The 21,197-nt window shown below is 36.4% G+C and overlaps 1 protein-coding gene across 1 annotated transcript in view; it reads right to left on the bottom strand.

Annotated features, from left to right (window-relative positions):
- The window catches only part of ROBO2 (roundabout guidance receptor 2), a 1,075,181-nt gene that overhangs the window by 73,164 nt on the left and 980,820 nt on the right, over positions 1 to 21,197 (bottom strand). Inside the window, exons 11-16 of the mRNA XM_065676374.1 lie at positions 19,856 to 20,061; positions 15,731 to 15,812; positions 15,008 to 15,173; positions 13,170 to 13,336; positions 8,849 to 8,970; positions 2,013 to 2,244 (exon numbers count right to left, since the gene is read on the bottom strand). Coding sequence (XP_065532446.1) covers positions 2,013 to 2,244; positions 8,849 to 8,970; positions 13,170 to 13,336; positions 15,008 to 15,173; positions 15,731 to 15,812; positions 19,856 to 20,061 — 975 coding nt within the window. The remainder of the gene's footprint in view (positions 1 to 2,012; positions 2,245 to 8,848; positions 8,971 to 13,169; positions 13,337 to 15,007; positions 15,174 to 15,730; positions 15,813 to 19,855; positions 20,062 to 21,197) is intronic.

Below are 21,197 nucleotides of genomic sequence, written 5' to 3'. Positions count from 1 at the left end.
ATTGCAAATATACTGTGAGGAATTAAAGAAAACACATGTAGAACTGCATCTACTGAACATCTCAGTTTTCTCATGGAAGCACTTAACTTTATCACCTAAACAAGAGGAAGATTTATTTGCAGGGGCTGACATTTGTCTGGTGGTAATATTACATGTTATAGGCTGATGTTTTTTTGAGAGAGATAGTTGTAAACAGACTCCTTGAAGGTTATATTAATCTACAAAGCGTATCCTAGGCTGAGAGTTATACATATCTGTAGGCAAGAAAAGTTCTTTAAATTTTTACGATGTGGAAAGTTATTCCACATGAACAAAGTGGCTTTTAAAGTAGAAAATTACATGACAGGCTCTGCTGGGAGATGAGGTTTATCAAAGAAAATGTCATTCCTCGAGTATTTTATAGAAATAGAAGGTACAAAATCTTCTCTCTTTTTCTAGTTCTTAATTTACCTTTAGCAAGAGACAGTTAGATAAACTAAATAAATAAAAAAACCCAATCAATTAAAATTGGACAAGAAGAATATCTGTCAGTGAAGGGACAAAATCCTACATCTTAACTCTAGAAAAGCAACTGCACCTGTAGAAAGCTTCTTTCCATTTTCTTGGGATTTTTTAAAGCTTTGCTCAGAACCCAGCAAAGATATTTTTTACCAACTGATTTAGGCCTGATAGTCTGAACAAACTAATGGGAAACATAAAGTCCCACATTCTAAATAAGACTTGAACAATGCCGTGCTACATGGTGTTCTACATGTTGCAGGACACTGAATTTTCTCATTGAGAAAGTATGAATGGCAACCAAATTATCTTCATGATTACTTACTTGTTGAGTAAGAATCATAACAAATCAAACAGAAAAGTGAGTAATAAGCAAATCCATTTTAGAATTAAGAAGTACTTGGCAACCAGCACTAAACTGAACTTCAGGAGACCACTGTAAATGATTAAGATGCATCTTCAATAGGAAGGAAAGTATGCATTCAAACCCATTGAAAACCATAGGAGCATTCTTATACTTCACCAGTATTTCTTTCCCTTGCTTTGAAAGAAATCAATGAAACAGAGAGAAGAAGAACTCTCATTGTTATGATCATTCTTCTGCTTTTACAGATGAAATTTTCCAGGGAAAGGATACATTAGATAGGCCTATACATAGGTTTCTTGTACATTTCTTAGAGAAAAAAAAACCCAACAAAACTTGTATCTTACCTCACTCCCTTTACCTTTGCTTTACCTAAAAAAGCAGGCCTGGAGTGTGTACGCTTTAGAAAATTATATACCATGGTACATGCTATGGATATAAATGCTTGTGCATTTCAGTAGTGTAAACTGTTTACTATGTCTGCATCCTGAATGTTTTACAGAGGCTTGAAAGGTACTTAAGGAAATCCTCTGGAGAACTAAATAGGGCAGTTTCATGAGCTCTGTTGAGAAACTACAGAGTGGCCTGACCTTGAGACTGGAGCTCCTTCAGACTAGTCAAATATCTGTCCTTCACCAGTCCCCATTTCCCAAACAAACTGCTCCTCTACATTGTTACCCATTCAGAAAGATGTTCTTAATATCAAACACTCATCTGTAAAAGGTTTCATTTATTACTTTTGTTTTCAAAGTGCAGACCAAAGCCTTTTATTGCAGCAATACTGGCTATAAAAGAATGGTTGCAGTGCACGCTTTTTGGAAGACCCAATGCCAGCAGTAGATCAGAAGGACGTAACAACCAGAACAATATAGGACTGGTCCAGTGCTTTCTCATGGAATACTAATAGTACAAACCCAAATATTATATTGAATATATTGAATTCTGATAATTATATTGGATATTTTAATTATATTTAATAATATATAATTGAACATTATAATAATGATATTGAATCCTAATGCCAAACCTGTATCTAACAAACAGAAAATGTGTGGAAGAAATAGAGCTGAACATACACATAACACACAATAACCAAAAACGTTCAGTGTTAGGTATGGAAGCCAATTGCTTTTCTGACCATTTTACTAACCTTCCTCTGTGGTGCGAGCAGACTTTGATTCACTGTCCATTCCTTGGAATTCATTGAAATAAGGGCGAACCTTAATTTCATAAGTGACCCCCTTTTTCAAGCTGACGAGGACAGCACTGCGCTCAGTTGGGACTTTGACCTCCAAATTCTGCCATACAGCTGGAGAAGGTAGGCCAGATGTTTGGCGATACATCACTCTGTAGCCCTGAATAAACTGGGATTGGCGGTCAACCTAGAAATGGCATTAAATAACACATAAATAAACGTATTAAAGTAACAAAACTGCATAAAAAGAAAGCAAGACATTTCCCTAGAATACTTCTGTCCTCATGAAAAAGAGAAAATTAACAGTTGTTTAAGTGCTAAATTTAAAAATCAAACTGCCTTCTTGTAAGTCACTGTTGATTAATTGTGTCTAAAGAACATTTTTCTCACATTACTTGTTACAGAATATTTCTATTTTACTTTCCCCGGCTCTATATATTATGACAAATACCACCTTAAATCACAAAACAAGGCCCCACCTCTGCAACAAATAATGAAAAGAGAACTTTGGCATAATGCTTACTGCATGTAAACTTATTAAGCACATCTTGGCTACTGATGCACTGAAATAGGAGAAGAAAAGAAAAACAAATTATTTTCAGAAAGGGACAAGTCTTTGAAGATACCCTACATGCTTTTAGTTAGTCATTACTTGGCTCACAGCTCATCTTTTCATGAGATGCACAGGAAAGTAAAATAAACATAAGACAGATGCAGAGAAAACAGCTTCTAAGGACATGTGCTGTTTCTTGCGTTCACAATCTAAGCCATCTCTTTACGTCCTGGGGCTGTGATGCTCTCAGGCCATCAGATGGAGATGGAATGCTGGTTTTGGTTTATATTTTTATATGTTGCTAGGCAAGCAAAACTCAAGATTGGACCATACACAGAAGTCTAACAATTCTAACCTATCAGAACTATAAATAGGATTTGTGTGAACGAAAAACTGAAAATGTGTTTTATCTCTTAGGAAAAAAAAAAGCATGAAACAACTATTCGAGGTATTATGGCGTTTGCATGAATTTTCTCAAAAAACAATCAAACCAATTTGATGGATAAAACCAAACCAAACCCAGCTGCTTCTGTAGACAACAAATAAAGAGCCAAAGAAAGTTCAGCACAAATAGCCAGACTATACAAAGAGCTTTTTGGTAAATCTATGTGTTCTAGCTAAGATCAACAAGTAGGATTTCTTTTCCACTCTTGACAATTTGCTAGCTCAGAAGTATTTCAAAATTAGAGGCACATTTGTCTCACTTCTCTTAAGAATAAATGAAATTAAGGCTGAAAACACAAACCAGGTCTATTATGCTTCTTCTATAATCCTGTTACAGTTTACTGGGGCATTCAGAGGCGACACAGATTCTTAGGCATTAAAAAGGAGGGCAAGCAAGAAGAAAGCTTTATTTATGAGAGCAAAGCAGAAATGTCTTTCATCAAAACTGTCACTGTTAAAAACCTTGCAACATATGTTACAACAACATTAAGCTTGCATTTTATAAACTTCTCTGCATTCACTTTAAGTGAATTTATGCACTGAAAGAGGGATATAACTCACAATAATAGCTTGTTAATACCGAAAGAATCAAGCTGTGTTTTTAAGAAGAACATTAACCAGCTGTTTCCACATGAAGGGAGTCTGTAAATCAGAGTAAATTGTTTTTATCCATGTTTGACTTTGATTAACTAAATGTTTTACGGACATAAAGACTTCGCGAATCTCGTGTTTACTACAAAATTCAGCAAGAATGATACTTTCATTCACTTTGTAATACAGATTCTCAACCTAAATTACAACAGGAGGCTATGATGTTTAATAATCAAACACTGGGTTTGATTCCTACCCAAGTTAGAAGCTATACTGAAAGACAATGTAACTTTGTTAGAACTTTCCATGTTGTCTTTGCTGTGCTTTTAATCTCTACTGACTGCTGCCTAGTGGACAACATCTGGAAATTCAGAGTTGACTAGGCTGAACAGTGACAGTATGCTGCTATGAAACAGTATGGAAACTTTTGTACAGCATGGTAGAAACACAAACACACTCACTAACTCTCTGAGAAGAAATGGATTCCTACAGCATACCTATAGCATACTAACTTTGAGTCCATCACACTTTCCTATCTACTTATATACAGGCAATACACAAAGTATTTATAATATTCAAAGTATTCATAAAGTATACCAAAGTGTACTTTTTCTGCTACACTTCTAAGTTCCTAACCTAAAAGACTAACCTACACAAGGATTATGAAAATAAAACACAGTGCTACAACAAGGACGTCATGTATATGGAAGCTATAAACTCACATAAGTTTCACAGAGCTTTCAATCAGAAGTTTCATTACAACAGGGCTGAGTGATCTGACTGAATTTCAGTTTATTGACAGTAATTCCATTGGTCAGGGTCTGGGAAGGCACTTATGAAAGAAAATACTATGCAATTTTTTTATGTTTTCTATAATTCTATAATGTTTTCTATATTCAGTTGTATTCAGCATCAAGGAGAGGATAAAAAGCTATTCCTCATGCTGACTTAAAGCTAGTCTGAATGAATAGGGCCATTGACATGGTCAAAATGTTGGGAAACTATGCAAAGGTCACTTCACATATGGAGAAAAGTGGATTTTTTTGTTTTGTTTGGAGTTTTCTGATTACTAAAAAACTATTCCTGGATAATAACATGGATTAATTGGAGGTGTTTTTGAGGTATAGGACAAGTATTTTTCCCATATACATACATACGCGTATATGTGTGTACCTCTCTATACGTATGTATATGCATATACATACATATGTGTATATGTCTATATATACATGTACACACAGTCTTACATATAATACAGAGCCTGTGACTTCACCATTCCCTCCATTTGTTATGTGGTAATTATGTGTCACACCAACAGCAGGCTACTACAAATATGCTTAGCATTAAAGAACTGCATTCAGCTGTGCTAAGCATCAAACAACTCAATAGTTGGTGCAAGTTCACACATAGGCAGAGTTGCAGAAACATGCACCATGAATTAATGAAAGAATGCAATCATTTCTGATTATTCTTTCTCTCTCTTTTCCTTTTTTTTTTTTTTTTTTTTCTGGCTGCTACTTCCTTATACAGAGTACTTAGAATTATTACAGAAATTGCAGGAACTCTCTTGCGCTGAATACCGGGATCAGAGAATATTTCTAGTCTTCCTGTGACACTTAACTACTCTTGAATCTGTACAAGCAGCAGTGATAGCCACTCAGAAGAGCTGCATCAGTTGCTGATCTAAAGATACACTTTCTCCCTCAAAAGACAGATGGGGGAAAATGCAGATGCTCTTTTAAAAGGTAGAAGAGAGCAATTACTGGATAGGTTCTTCTCAGCACTGACCTAATACTTTAAGGCAACCTACAAGCATAATTGGTCCTGCATGCTCCTTCTTACCTACTTTTACATAGTGTGTGAGGTATCTCAAAACTCGCAACAGATCTCCATTTCTGCAGAGCAGAAAACTCATTTTCCTCGCATGTTCAAATCTGCACATACCACAGCTGAACATGAAACAGGTTCAGAGGCTACTAGATCATTCATTAGGACTATTAGGTTGTTTAAAAGATGGCAAGAAACTCATAATGCAGCTGATGCTGCACATACAAGCTCCTTTCAGACAAAGCTGCTAATCTGCCCCCTAAAGAGATTTTGCAATATGCTGTGTAGTATGTAGATTTCTACCCAAAAATATCCTAACAAATACTCTCCTCCCACATCAATACCCACAGCAGTTCTCCAGCTGCAGAGAATACCTTGCACGCTGTGCTGAACTCACCAAAACACACTCAGAGTAGTCCCTGGAAATTCAAACAGCACTAGCATTTATCTGTCCTACAGGAACAAGACAAAAGGTGACGATACACTACAAGACTGTCTAAAGGACTTGACTCCTGAAGCTTCCAGTGAATTACATTCATTTAAAATCAATGTCAAATTAAAAAACAGAGGTAAATAAATTATCCTTCTGCCTGGTAGCAGCCCAGAAGGCAGTCAGGGTTTCAGAGCAACAATTATTTTGCTATAATGAACTGATTTTCACTCCTGCTTGTGCCACAGGGCTCCTTTCTAAAGCTAGGAAACTTTACATCTGACCGCTAATGAAACTCTAAGTTTAATGCCCAGTGAGGTTAGAAGTACTTAACTGTAGTTGAGGTCAGCTAAAAAAAGTGCTTGGAGTACAAAATATGCTGTTGCAATGCAAAATGTTTTGAGAAAAATGAAAATAAATCAGGCCCAAGTTTTAAAATTAGCCATTTGATAACACTGGGCATGTCTGATTCTGTAAGTCTCATCAGCAATAAATATCCCTGCACCTCGCCTCTCTGCGTGTAAAGTTAGGATAATGACACATTTTTATCATCCTGATGTTAAATTCAGTATTATTTGTGAAGCACACAAATGTTACGGTTGAGAGCATGACAGATAAGCAAGCATGTGAGACAAACTAATAATTTTTATTCAATGCAAGGCTTCAATGCTATGAATTTAATAAGACCTAGCACCACACAGTGAATAAAGAAGATAAAAAGAAATGTTGAATAGCTCCATGAAGAAGAGGTCCTGTATGTGACCTCATAATTACAGCCACACTTTAAAAACCTATGCACAAGAGGAATAAATTTAAGAGACATGCCAATTCTTTTTTTATTAACACTGACTTTGTAAACCAGACAAAACATTTGTGTGTATTTTAACATTACAACACACGTGCAGGGAACTGTTTCTGAAATTTCAAACACATATTTGAAAATAAAAGAGAAAGTAAAACCAAAACCCTTTCAGAAAGAAAAGAGAAATTGGTGTTAATTCGCTGGGAGTCAGGATGCCAGAAATTGAATAACCAGGGATGTTCCTTGGCATTTACTCTTTGAATTGCAGAAAGTCAGCACAAGGAGTCTTACAACTCTCATGGCACTTCTGTCCTTTTGTATGACAGTTGTACTATCTAGCCATTTTGTAGCAACAGAGGGGACTTTATTCTCTGGATAGAGTGGCTTTTTTCCTAGAGACTATGGTTAATTAATTGGTTTTGTTCTGGTTGCTGGAAAGTTTCTAATTAGCTCTTCCAGAGATCTTTTGTTGTGTCTTTCTTCCCTTGGGCAATTTGAAAGGTCTCTGCAGAGGCCTATATGCTTGTCAGGTTGTACAGGGTCGCTGCTTTGAGAGATCTTCCCAATAAGCTGATATCCCTAACAATTTACCTTTACCTGACCATGTTTTCTTCACTCATTACTTGTGTCAGTAGGGACACCAAGAGACTCTTTTAGATAGAGATATACCCACACACATAAATGCAGATTTCATTATAACATAATAATATTGGTTACATTGCATAAAACTGAATTCTGTTTATACTGGGGCTTCCTTTTGTAGTATATGCTAAAGCAAAGGCAAGCCTATGAAACTGTTTTTCTGGTAGCTGTCACATCTAAAAAAGGACTCAAAGGAGCACCGTACAGATGTAAGCCAGGTTTGCAATTCCTGGTTGCTAACATCTAAGGTTTCTTAACTACTGACCCACCTGCTTGGGCAAATATCTGCTTGGGCAAAGGGTCTGCTACGAAGGTCAGTCAGTGTGTTCTGGAGCAATGTAGCTGAAGCATACGGCATTTTCAGAAAGGCAAGCTGCATGTTGACATCAAATGCAATGTGCAATGACACATTTTCTAAATAATCTTCTAACAAAGACAAATTTGTTGGTTTCTCTATTTATTTTAATCCACCTCTCAACCACTGAAATCTGTCACAGCAAGTATGGTGCATAAGCTCCCCTAAATATGGCTAAGTTGTGCAAAACCAACAGTAATCCTTATAATATACAATCTATCACCACACTTGCCTCCTGTCGCATAATCCTAACCTCTTAGCGATATTACATGTAGAAGAAAACCCCTGAGTATTGTGAACATTCCATTAGCAGAATTCAACCCATACAATACAACTCTTTCAGTGACATGCAGTACTATTTCTCTCGCTCTTCTGCCTGTGGCTTTCCTTCCTCTGAGGAAGATGCCCCAAGAGCAAAACACTCGGTATGAAGCACCCTGGCAACTCTCTCCTCCTATGGTTACAAATCCTTTCCTTCAAGCCTCAGGAAGGAAAACATAGCATTTTGAAAGCCAAACACTATATTAGAAATTCTACCTGGTAGTTTGACCCTTGAAATAGAAAAGTTATTGAGTACTGCCAAAATGATTCTAATGAAAGGATATCCACTGATTGTGGGTAAGGCTTATGCTAAAAAAACAGATGCTACACAGTGGATCAGGCATCAGCACCATGTGTTTCTGATTGCACTACAAGTGCTCTATAGGAAACCTATTTTTGCATTTTAGAGTCACCACATAACAGGGTATTGTTGGAGGTCCCTATGCCTTGAAGTAGAAAGTGCTTTTTCGTACAGCAATTTCCTGTTGATATTTAACTTTGATTATTTTTTGACATGCACAGTAGTGAGTCCGCAGATCAATTATCCTTTAGATTATGGTGTTAAGCATATTCATTTTCATTGTATTTTTCTAGTCAGACAGCTAGCTCACTTTGAGCTGAATGCTGAAGATTTTGAACTTACCTGACTTGAAAGAGAAAATAAAAGACCGTTTCATTACCACATATATATGCCGGTTATAATGTTATTTTATCAGAGCACTCACACTGGGGTCAAGACTGGAGCTTTTCAGTATGGCATAAAAAATTGCAGGGATAAATAGGCAAAATGAGAGTACTGTTAAGGTAATAATAACACAAGCCTTACCGTCCAGGTAACTTGAACCGTCGTGGGTGTCAGCACAACAGGATTATGCAGTCGTACAATTACATCTCCCAATTCTTTCTGGACTTGCCTGTGATCCACACCTTGTGCTGGTGGGCTGATATCTGCCAGGCACACACATGAAAGCATTATTTTAGTGAGAAGAGTTATATATGGCATCAATAAGAATTACTGAATAGCTTGATGACCTGATTTAAACACCCTTTATAGTAGTGAAAGTGGTAAGTGATGAGAGGGATGAAATATTCATTAGTTCTAAAATACTCAGACATTAATAATGTTGCCCAGACATCTGGAACCAAACTGGTTAGTATAACTGAAGAAAATGAACAGGTTTGTTTATTTATTTTCTTAGAACATACATGACATTAAGTCATTACACGTTTCCAAACTTTAACCAAGCTTCCCTTCCTCACATACTATGCACGCAAGAAACCAAACACCAAAAAATAGCATTTTCTTCTCTAAGGCAAATTTTCACTTTACAGATATAGATAATGAAAGCTAGTGCAAATGCAAACAAAAAGATTATCCAGTAAGCCAATCTGATTCTGAACTAAAAAAAGGCCAACAAAAACTCTCTACCACAAGAATTTTCTCCTCATGACTATGCCAAAAATTCATTCAAAGTGTGTGTGTAAATTATCTATTTTAGTCAAAATCTGAAGGAATTTGATCACTTAGTATACATCTATGGAAAACTGTGATTCTATCTGCAGCACCACATGTGGCCCTGGTACTTAGTCCTCAGGAAGCACATCTGAGTTATGCCATTGTTTTAAACTGAATGAGGCTGTATTACTTTTCTAAATAGGAACTGCAAATACAAAGTATGTGTTAAAAAACGGAGCAGGAGATGTTCAATGCGTCTTTTTAGTGATCGTTCCTGGAAATCTTAATTTTCTGTTCTGTTGTGCCAAAAGAAGAATGCTGGGCTGCAGCTATCACTTAGGCTATATATCACCCTAGCATGTCCCTTCTTCCATCTTAAGAAAAAAGAGAATGCACTTTCTATGAGCCAGTGAAGTCTACATCCCTTCAACAGATCCTCCAAGGATCTTACAATGCTGTTCTTGAACAACAGTTACAGATGCCCTTTCTATGTCAGTTATCTCTGTGGACTGAATAATGCATGCTATAAATATATATACTGTTTGTTTCTGCTGGAATTTGGTTGAATTTTCCGGAAGAGAGAATTTGGAATACGAGCACAGATTATATTCAAAAGGCCCAATACATTATGCTCATGCCTGCCCAGGCTTCTGTGAATTCTGCTTGGTTTTCTCATGGGATTCGCAAGCCAAAGTCTCTTTCCCTCTTTTTGGATCAACCTCATGTCCTTGTGAAGAAAATATACACATACAAGGTTTTCATCCCTCTCTGATGGTCTTAGATATGGGAGTATGCAGCATGTGACATCTTTTTATCTTCTAATATTATTAAGAAGAAATGTTAGTGCTCTTACAAATATAACTGAGTTTGAATCACATGCCTCCAGATTTTCAAAGAGAGTAGGTTTTAATCATCACTATTTCAATTTCATAATTCTGGATTGTTATGGGTTCTGAGCCATCAATAAACAATATTGCAACAGGCTTCTACTGATACTCAAATGAAAATGGCTCCACGGATCTTCAAAGGGAATATAATCCAAATATGGATGTCAGTGAAGGGGCTTGTCTAGAAAATTATGCCTATCCAACAAACCAACAAACAGAGAGATACAATGAAACAAATCCGTAAGATAGCAACTGAGACTGGTTTACAGGATGATAACTTATGCTGCTACCCACAAAAAGCTATGAACCTTGATACAAAATACCTACAGCTGGCCATGGCTACATTTCAGGTTAAGTTATCCTCTTGTATACAACCAACAAAGTACCTGTATTCCCTCAGAAGAATTTCTACATATGTATGAACTACATTTCAGCATTTTAATGGGATGTATGCCCAGAAGGAAGGGAATAACATGGGCTAATATTGGTAAGAAATAAGTATCAAGATGTATTCTGTTTTCCAGTATGTACACTTGGAAACATATGCATATGTGATGCTCACAGTGTAATATCTTGTAATGTCATTTGCACATTACTAACAGACTCCTGGTAGAAAAGCAGTTGATCTATCTATAAGGATATCATCAAGTACTGGAATAATAAAGGCATGACTGCAGCAAAACTGGCATGAGAAGCTATATTCTGATTACAATTAAGAGATCTCTAAAATGAAATTTGATATGCATTTCCTCTAATCTGTCTTTTAACAGCTTCCAGGTAAGTTACTATTAGCTGCTAGTAATTTAAATTCCAGGGATAGGATTATATATGGTTTCTTTAAAGTGTTTTTTAATATATGGTTTGATCTGTTAATGATCCAAACAAGAAATCAGCTCCTTTCTTAATTACCCATTTCTCTGCCCTTATTTGATGCAAGACATGTAAGGTAAACCTTTTGAAAGCGTCCAATTGTCTATTTGAGGTCCAATGGTGAAAACAGGCATAAAATCCTATTACTTATCTTTTCTATACTTAATACCAGGAAATTAAAAGCTCAGCTATTAAAACTACTACAGACACTTGTTGCAAATTAGTATTATATAGCACTGTTATAGCTGCTTTTTTGTTCCTCCATGGCCACTGTGAATAGACTTTCTACCGTGTGTCAGCTTCTTCCATGAGCCTGAATTGAATTCAAGCATAATTAGAAATCACATCAAAACATTATGTTAATTTTCAATTGATTTTATGATTTAATTCTATTAAACTGCAGGCTTGCAAAGAAGCTATAAATCCTCTACATGTCTCAGTGTGCTTGACTGCTAAACAGCTTCTGGAAATGGAAGCTACAACACATGCTGCAGCTAATTAAAAGACATGTTTTTACTGAAATCAAATTGCTTGTCAGTATGTCAGATAAAAAGTCTATACTTGACACTCAAATGCCAAACAAAGTTGTTGTGTTGTTTTTTTTTTTTAACTAGGTGATAAGTTATGCAGACTAAAAGGCTGGTGCAATGAAAAGCATGAGTCACCCTATAATAATGGGAGAGTGAGAAAGTGAAGAAAACTTGCGATACTCCATGGATAGTGAAGCTATGAAATCCCTACCCAACTCACTCCTTCCACTTTTCAGAAAGCAGCTCTGTTTCTCCTTTTACAGCAATGATAACTATTTTTAGGGGATAATTATTAAGTTCAGATTTATTTAGGACCAGACTTGTATGAGAGGCTGGATGTGATGCTTTATGTGATAAAGAAATTCCACCCTAGTCTAGTTTCTCTTTTTCCATCTAGGATCAACAAAGGACCCAAACCACTAACACATGCTGGAAGTTGACACAAGATACAGTTTTCAGGCACACTATTATAACTTCCATAAACACGGACAGAAGATGACATTCTAAATTAACTGTGAGAGGGGCTAGTACTTTGGACCTGAGGAAAATTACGATTCAAAAAAATCATTAATTCCTATATTCCAACCTGTTTAACACAGAACTACACTCATATGAAATATTCAAGCCAAAAACATGCTGTGAAAAGAAATTTGTTTGTGGCAGTCAGACACAGTTTTTAGAGCCTGATGTAATGGTGAACAGAATTCAAAACTCCATTCAATAGCAGTAGAGGATCACAGCTACCAATTATTATCACTTCAGCCTTTCCTCTTTCTTCATGCAATGGATTAACATAAAGAATTCAGAAATCTACGTAAGTAAGTAGCAGATCCATAGTTTTCTCAGAATAACTTCAAAATATTCTAAGCATGCAGATGCCTTAATTGACATTAATTCTCTGCCTAGATTTTGGACCAGATTAATCAACACACTGCAGATATTTTTTGAAGGTCTTCTGATTAAAACTAATGCAAAGCACAGTGTCTGTCTATCATCAGCACTTGTTATTATAGACTATCCCTATTAGAATAATGGAGAAGAAGTAAGGTCATGGAAAGAAAAAATACTGAGGGGAGCATGGTATTCTGAGCATTTTTCAGAAAAGCTTGGATAACTCACATACTTTCAATAGAAACCAGGCATCAAGGAGCTCACCAAGTCTAAATGAACTGCAAGCCAAAATGTCTATAGTGTACAAAGGATTAAAGAGCTAACCTGTTGCTCCTAAACTGCAGATTGATACAGCAAACATTGGACTATTTTTTATCTTTATTGATTAAGTTCAATTCATGATTCCTTCAGTCAGGGTGCTAGAGTCAAATGGCCAGACTGACTTATAGGTCAACTCTCAGCTAGCTCTTTCTATTTCAGCTCAAGCACGTAAACCTTAATGATTACTATTACCTTGTGTTCGTACAGGATCTGACATAGGGCTGGGATCACTCAGGCCTTGGGAATTGATAGCTCTCACCATAAACAGGTAGATTGTATTGGGTCGCAGTCCTCTCACAGTGTAGAGAGTGGTCTTCACGTGGTTAGCCACCGTTTGCCAACTATTGCTCACAGATTGACTGCAATGACAAGAGGGCTGAAGATTACGGACTAATGTAAGAGAAAAATATAATGAAATTACCTACTTTTGTAACCCTGTATAAAGTCTAAGTATAGGAAAAAGCTGTAAAAGCAGGTTAAAAATAAAAATATTTGTTTCAGTTAACTCATCAAGATGGGATTGAAAAAAATCACATAGCTGTCAAAAGTGTTTCTCCTTTCAATAGAAGTAAAAGCTTTTGCTATTCTCTAAAATAAACACCTGCAAAAGAAAAGTGTGGAAAGTAAATCTGAATTATAAATAGGCCACTCTTGGACATAAACCTTAAAAAAGAAAATCCTGTTGAATGATTTTCCACAATGTTAAGTAAATTATGTCCATAAATTGTCATTGGAAGAACTAAAAAACTTGAACTAAACACATATTAAAAGTTACAAAAAACCCTGCTGAAAACATGGTTGTAAATGAAGGAAAGCATATGAATATTTTTCTGTCACCACATCTTCCATTGGACAGTATTATGATTAGATTACATTGCACTGTATGAAGAAATTTCAATTGTGATTGTTAAAAACAGCTTTTAATGAAAATGCCTGGCTTTTGTTAAAGTTTTTGATGGGATGCTACTAAAAGCAAACGTAGAGTGAAAAATCACAAAAGTTTAAAGATAAAATTTTATTTTGTTGTGCTTTGTTGTATAGCATTGATTAAAAAAAATCTTCAGATATATTAAAAGGAAAAAGAAAATTAAAAGCTACAAGTTTCACATTGCTTTGATTGTTTCCTTCCCACAATACACAATGGGTAAGTTACGGACCAAAATCAACAGTCTGCACATGCGGTAGTATTCTTTGCATATTAACAGCAGGATGAAGCATTATCACTCTAGTTTCTTAAATTTGCACGCATATGATTTTGAAAAATTCCTGCATTAATTTTAATTAAAAGATTAATTAAATTATTTGCCATTTGTTGAACATCTTGATTAATGAAAACATTTAAGAATGTGTGCATTTTTAGGCTGAAGCATATACTACAGATACACGTGAGAGGTATGGGCCATGCTTAAACAAACTTGCTGAATCAAAGCCCACGAGTTCTTTCATAGCATGCATTAATTGCTGCTGTGTGGAAAGGAGCAGCTGGATTCAGCCTCATGCTGAAAGATGAAATCCTAAATTATCAACACAAAACTTTTAGCTGAAAAAGCTAAATGTATCTAAACCAGTAAAAAATAGAAAGTGCTTTCACTCTTTAACAGGTGGTGCTTTAACAAGAACAGGAATTGAAGTATGCAGAGAGGCTTCAGGATCATCCATGTATTTTTAGGCTATTTGTACTACGGTAGTCAAGATAACATTGGCCCAAATGATTTGACCTGCAGCATTCCCACAGGAAACTCCCTGAGGGAAAAGTAACAAATCACGACTGTATTGTCCTGTTTATATTCCTATTGACTTGAAGAAATAGTCAGATGCTCCTCTCATTAATCACTTAGAAAAAAGTGATAAATTAAAAAAAAAGCACACTGAAAAATAAGAATCAATGCCTGCCATAGGAGTCGAGTCTTTTAATTAGCTTCTAATGATATGTGTAGAGTCCAAAAGAATACCATAATACCAAGAGAACTGGTAACAGGTTTAAACAAAATTAGAAAGGAAGGAGATTAAAAATAGAGTAATTCACATACCTAAAAGCCTCAATGATATATGCACTAGCTGGTAGGCTTCCAGGAGTCCCTGGTTGCCAGGACAGGGTGACACTGTTCTTTGTAACATCAGTGACCTGAGGTTTGGATGGTGGCCCAGGGAGGTCATTTATATCATAATTTTTACTGACTGTTGCTCCACCAGATTCTGTGAGGGACAAAACAAAACAATTACATTTTATCCTTGTTTTGTATGAATTTGATCAAGAAGAAGATTAAAAGGAAAAAACATGCCAAACATCTGGAAAATCAGCACAACCAATATTCTTAATCTACACAGAACTAAGTCAACAACTATGTATTACCACGTATAAATTTACGTAGAATACCAAAACCTCAGTTACTAGAAGCCTGAGAAAGCTCCCATATCCAGATCAACTCCAGTATTCAGACAGCACACTGGACTTTGGCAGGCCTTTGTATAGGTATAATAGTTTTCTTGCCTGAGCCAATTACTGGATGAATCCTCAGTTTATTAATACTCCTGCTGAGATGAGTTATAACATACCACTGTTCACTGGATACAAATATGAACTGTTGCAGTGTTAAAGGGCAATTAAATTAGTGAAGGAATGAGCCTTCCCACCTAAAACTTCTCCATCTCAACCCCAGAATTTCCAGAAAAGATTGTTGGACTCAAGACTCTAATATACCCTACACTTTCATTTTGTGCCAACAGAAAGAAAGCCTGTGGACATCGCTTACCTGTCACCTCCAGCACAGCACTCCAAGATGTCTCCCCACTGGAACTTGTCGCAACGCACGTGTAAGTCCCAGTATCAGACAGCTAGACATTAAAAATAGGTCAGGGCAGTTTTAACAACCTTTTAGAATCAAATGACTGAGTTTACTCTGGTTTTCTAAGTTTTTTGCTAAGAAGGATTTAGCCTACATTTTACACGAGACTAGAGGGCACCCGACACTTCATGCAAACATTTAATGGTGCCTTACTTTTAGAGAACTATGATAAGATTAGTTGCTTCTATTATTTTTCTAATTCTAATTTTCATGTTGTTAATGGTACCGGTACAGCATGTAAGTGCTACAGGATGGATGTTTTAGTGTCATTCTTTGTATTGGTTACAACAAATGTAGGTGAAATCAGGTAACAACATAGCAACACTTCTTAGAGGATAAAATCTCACCATTCATAATCCCCTGACTCAGACATACAATTTCCAGTGCCAGGAATGCACTCAGATTCTTATGACAAATGAAGTCATTTCTACACAGGCCACCACACATACAAATACTGTTGCTGAGACTTATCAGTGGTTCTCTCTACACAGACAGTCCTCCAAGCAAAATTAAATCAGATCCTACACCATGCTTACCTTTCTTCTGTTTCACATGGGATCTTATTTCAGGCTTGCAAGACACTTTGGTAGCAAAAAATAATGCATTTGTGTAAAACTACTATGATTCCCTTGTCAGTTCATATGTATCAAATTTATTTGGGAAAACCATTCTGAATTATATTGTCAATATCAATCTCAAGGCTGTATGAATTTTTCTAGTGTAAAATGTGCCAAGTGTTTTGCTATTCCTTACGTAAATTTAAAGATTTCTAAGACAGGAACTAATAAAGACTAAAGAGCTGGATGGAAAACAGTAACTTTACAAAGCATAAAATACACAAAGGAACCCTCCCACCACTATCTATAAAGCATGGTAATCTGGAGATGGAAACAGAAGAGGAAGAGTGCTGACTCTAGTGATAAAGGAGAAGAATTATATTCGCCATCAGACTACTTGACGGAAATAGGACTACATCCAAGAAGCTTTATTGGACTTTAAGGAATTGTAATTGGTTTTCTGCTAAATGCAGATTGGCAGTATAGCATATGTGCTTATATCTCACTCTTCAAAAAGAATGTCAAGACAAATAAGTGAGATGCTCTTTAGATTACTCGATATATAATTTAATTGATTTTTAACTTTCTCATGTTTGAATTTTGTTGGTATTTTCTTCAGATACACTGGGACTGCTTTGTACCATTCTTAGGGGCAGGAAGCAACTGATTAATGCCAGTTCAATTGTCTGAATGAGCATAAATTGCATTTTAGAAGATGTTTTTTCCATGAAATAGAAACAATAATTAAACCCTTCTGACAATGGCTCAAAGACTCAAAATATAGAGGTACTGCTAATGAAATAAGAAAGGCTCTTGAAAGGAGACAGATTTTTCCACAGGAGAAAGCCTTATAGCATTCTGAAGTAGTGTTTCATTTTGCTGCTTCTGAGCTTTTATTAAATATATAGTTCTTCATTATGTGATAATGGAGAATATTTCTGAAGGCTATGGTTCTCAACTTCATTTGTGTACTACTGTGACAGATGGTGTATGGCATACTCAATGAAGTATGGGATACACACAACTGAGTAACTTGCAGAAGGCAAACTCAACATAGAAAGCAAGCTGGAGAGATGTTGCTTCTTGCAAGTTATGGTGAATTATCTAACTTCCAGACTGTGGATGGATTAGATGCAGACATAGTGTATCGGTAATTCAATTATTTTCACTTTTTTTTTCTTTTTCCTACTATGTTAAAAACAACAGGGCAGGTGAATGGAAAATCTTTGCTATTCAGTAAAATAAATAGTTTTCTTCCTTAGTTAATGCTGGCGTCTAAATCTGGTGTTGTACAGTTTTATGGAGCATAAGTGAGTTTTCTCAGTGTCAGGTCAGTGTTGGCCTGTCTGAAAGAGTACTGAGTGAGTGGTGTATGTGAGTTTTCAGTTGTCTTCCTCAGAGCAACTGGGAAGACTGGCTCATCAGAAAAATGTCTAGGCTCGTGATTAGGACTGCGGCCCATGGTTCACTGTGACTGCTGCAGAGTCCTGAATAATTTGATTTACAGAAAGAACAACATAGCAGAAGAAGGAAGGTCTCAAAGGCTTAAACAGTAGTAGCTTGTCTTTCTTTATCTTGGAATGTTTTATGATTGCAGCAGTGATTATTACTTCCGAGGGGAGGAGAAGGCTGAGGACATCTGGGTGATAAATATGAATTTGTTTTGAATTTGGGTGGGTATGTATGTAAGTGTACTTGAATGTATCCCATGGCCATTTTTTTACTCAGAAGCATTGCTAGTCCTCAAGTACATCTGAGAGGAAAGTTAAACATTTCAGATTTAAATCCACATTTAATTCATAAAATTACAAAGCACAGAAGAAATCTGGTTTTGATGGTTGTGTGTGCTTTTTGTTCTTAAGTCTGAGTCAAACAGTGCACATTACTGCAGTCGAGGGGTTTATAAAAAATGTCTTTCTGAGCCTTTAAGGAAAATTGGTTACTAGTGAATGAGCCACTTAAGGATCAATAAAAGCCTCACGTCTTTCAAAACCATGCTCACTGCTAATACTGTTTTCTTCTCCCCTCGCAAGCATTTTTCTTCCCCTTTCGTTTGCAGACCTCGTGCCTCTAACAGCGAGATTAATGCACTGGCACGATTCAGAACCAATTTCATTGTTTGCATAGCTGCATGCAGACAGGTATCCCAGGAGCTTCTGCCTCATGGACACTCCACAGAAGCCCAGCATTGATGCCTGAAAGTTTGTTTGAAATCACTAAGCTTCCACATTTAATTGCTGCTTTCTAACACTACTGGGGAATCTTGACTATTCAAGCGCACTCTTTAATCCAGCTCTACAGGAAAAATGCATTAACCTTCATGGCCTAAACCTGCCTTCAGCCCAGGAAGGAAGGATAAATTGTTTACTCAAAGAAAGCTGGCATAAATTTTTTAATAAATTCCATTTTGTTCCGAGGAAGTTAACAATTCATGTATGATCACTGATGAGATGGCATCAGAAAACAAATCTGTTCTTTATGTCTTGTCCTCGGTAGGTATGTTTACTGACATTTTTTTGGATGGCAAAGCTAAGTGCAGAAATTTTTGCTGATGAAATTAAAGGGTTACTGAAATTACCTTGAAGTTCTTGATAACAATTATATTTAACTTACTGTTTGTAAGTGTAACTTACATGCTTGTCGCATATACACAAGCATATATGCAATTTTATCTTTCAAGAGGGAAAAATTAAAAGCCCAGGCAAAGATTAGTGATGCCATGTTTAAGAACAAAATCTGTCATTATGCTACCTGGAATAGTATAAGATTTCTTTGTACTTTTAAGCTACTGTATTATCTCAGGTGTCAAAATGTAAATACTATGATAGGCATTCCATTTTTAATAGAAACCCCTCTGCATATGACTGGATGCATGTTACAGTATTAGTTGTCTTCTCACATCTGCAGCCTGATGGAACATCTCCAGCAAGCATAACATTGGAATAAATCAGGCAGCTCAAGACAGCCAAGACTCATCAATGGATAAAGTGCACAGCCAAACCCTGATGAACTCCAGAATCACTTGTGAGCACAACAGCTCCTTAGAAAATTATGATTGGGTGTTGAAAATGAACTGCTCCAAGTTTTAAGAAAGACAATGGGCCAGTGGCTTCACAGTAAAACAGACCGAAAAGATGAGGAAGGCCTGTCCTTTTATATGTTTCTCCATTCCCAACTACTGTGTTTTAATGCAACTTATGTAAGATTTTAAATACAATTTCTATTTTTATTTATTTTTTCTAAAAGAAATATCTGATGCTAGTTTGGCTCTTCTTCTCTCTCTCCCCTCCCTTCCCTACACAATATCAAAGAATGAAATAAGATGTGGCCTTGGTGAGAATCTCATAGTAAAAGAGACCATTAAGCTAATTTTGAAGACGAGACAGGAAGACAGCAGAGCTGCTTGCAGCACACACTGATAGCTCAAGACCAGCCATGTACCACTTGTAGCAATTGTTTTGTTATCGCTACTCACCCGCAGAGATTTAATCTGAAGCGTCCCCTGATCCTGTATGGATGTTCGAGGGTCTCGGCTGAGGAAGGTGAATCCTTCTTTCAACCAGCTGATGACAGGGAGAGGGTCACCGGTTGCCTTGCACTTCAGCAAAGCTGTCCCATCCACTGCCAGTGTCTGATTGACTGGCCCCTGGAGGATGATGGGTGGAGGCCTATCTGTCAAGACTAAAACAGTGACACCCACATTGGCATCCACACCTTTAACAGTTCTCTGTTGAAGCTATTCCTTTGCTTGATACAGCACTAATTTAAGCACTAATTTAAGTAAACCTCTGAAAGGCTAAAAATGCTTTTTTTTTTTAAACCCACTGAATAACTGGCATATTTGAAAAGTATTTCTGTAAGAATTTGATTTCACCACTGCGAAATAACACCTAGATACAAAAACTTCTGCTAGCAAAGGTCATCAGGCTCATTTGATTAAGATAGGATAAAAATTAAGATATTGATCTAGGAAAGAACTGAGGTACACCTCTTATTCCTTCCTGTTTAGGAAAGCACATAAAGCACATGTTTAATGTCACATCAAAATGTGCTTAATGGCTTACCTGATTTAGGGACTAAAAGAGAGAGTCTGTTAAAGTTCAAAGTGAAACACCATAGCCATTCTAGCATGGGTACCAACTAGATCCCCCATTCATGCACAACTTGCAAGTTTTCATCAGCAAACAATAATACGAAACATTTTCATAATCTGAGTAATCTAAATTACTGTACCACTCTTTTCAGTGGAGAAAAGTTCAAACTCAATCAAGGCATTTAGCAGCTTACTTATCAAACCATTTCACTGCCTTTTAAAGCTGTGAACTCTCTTAATTTTTTCCTCTAATAATTCAGATTTGCATGCTTGAATTACTGCTTAAAGGACTCTGAAACCAGTGAGCAAGTGCATGGCTGCGTATAAACCCCATTCCATCATCAGTGGGATAACTTGAAGATGGAGTAAAATGCTCATGTTCGCTTTTCTTGAAAGTCCAATTCTTCACAATTAATTTTGCCGTTAAATCTATTTTCTCAGCTATCTGTTAAAAAGCAAAATAAAACTGTTTCCAAAGAATGTGTTATACAAAATGAATGTGAAATACTTGAATGCAATGAGGTTATACTTCTGCAAGTATCCAGTATAACAGAATCAAGAATTCATTATTATATATTTACCTGCCACTGAACAATTGTACGATTGGTATTAAATCTTTTAACAGGCATGATCAGCTCCTACAGCAGAGTAAGTTAGCCAGCCTCCACTGATGTCAATTGAGTTTGAATCATTTGTTCTAGCTGAGAGTCTGTTTCATTATAGT

The sequence above is a fragment of the Lathamus discolor genome, chromosome 4 (assembly GCF_037157495.1).
Source record: "Lathamus discolor isolate bLatDis1 chromosome 4, bLatDis1.hap1, whole genome shotgun sequence".
NCBI classification, from domain to species: Eukaryota; Metazoa; Chordata; class Aves; order Psittaciformes; family Psittacidae; genus Lathamus; species Lathamus discolor.
The sequence above is the reverse complement of the archived record's forward strand: the minus strand, read 5'-3'. Positions and strand labels throughout refer to the sequence as shown.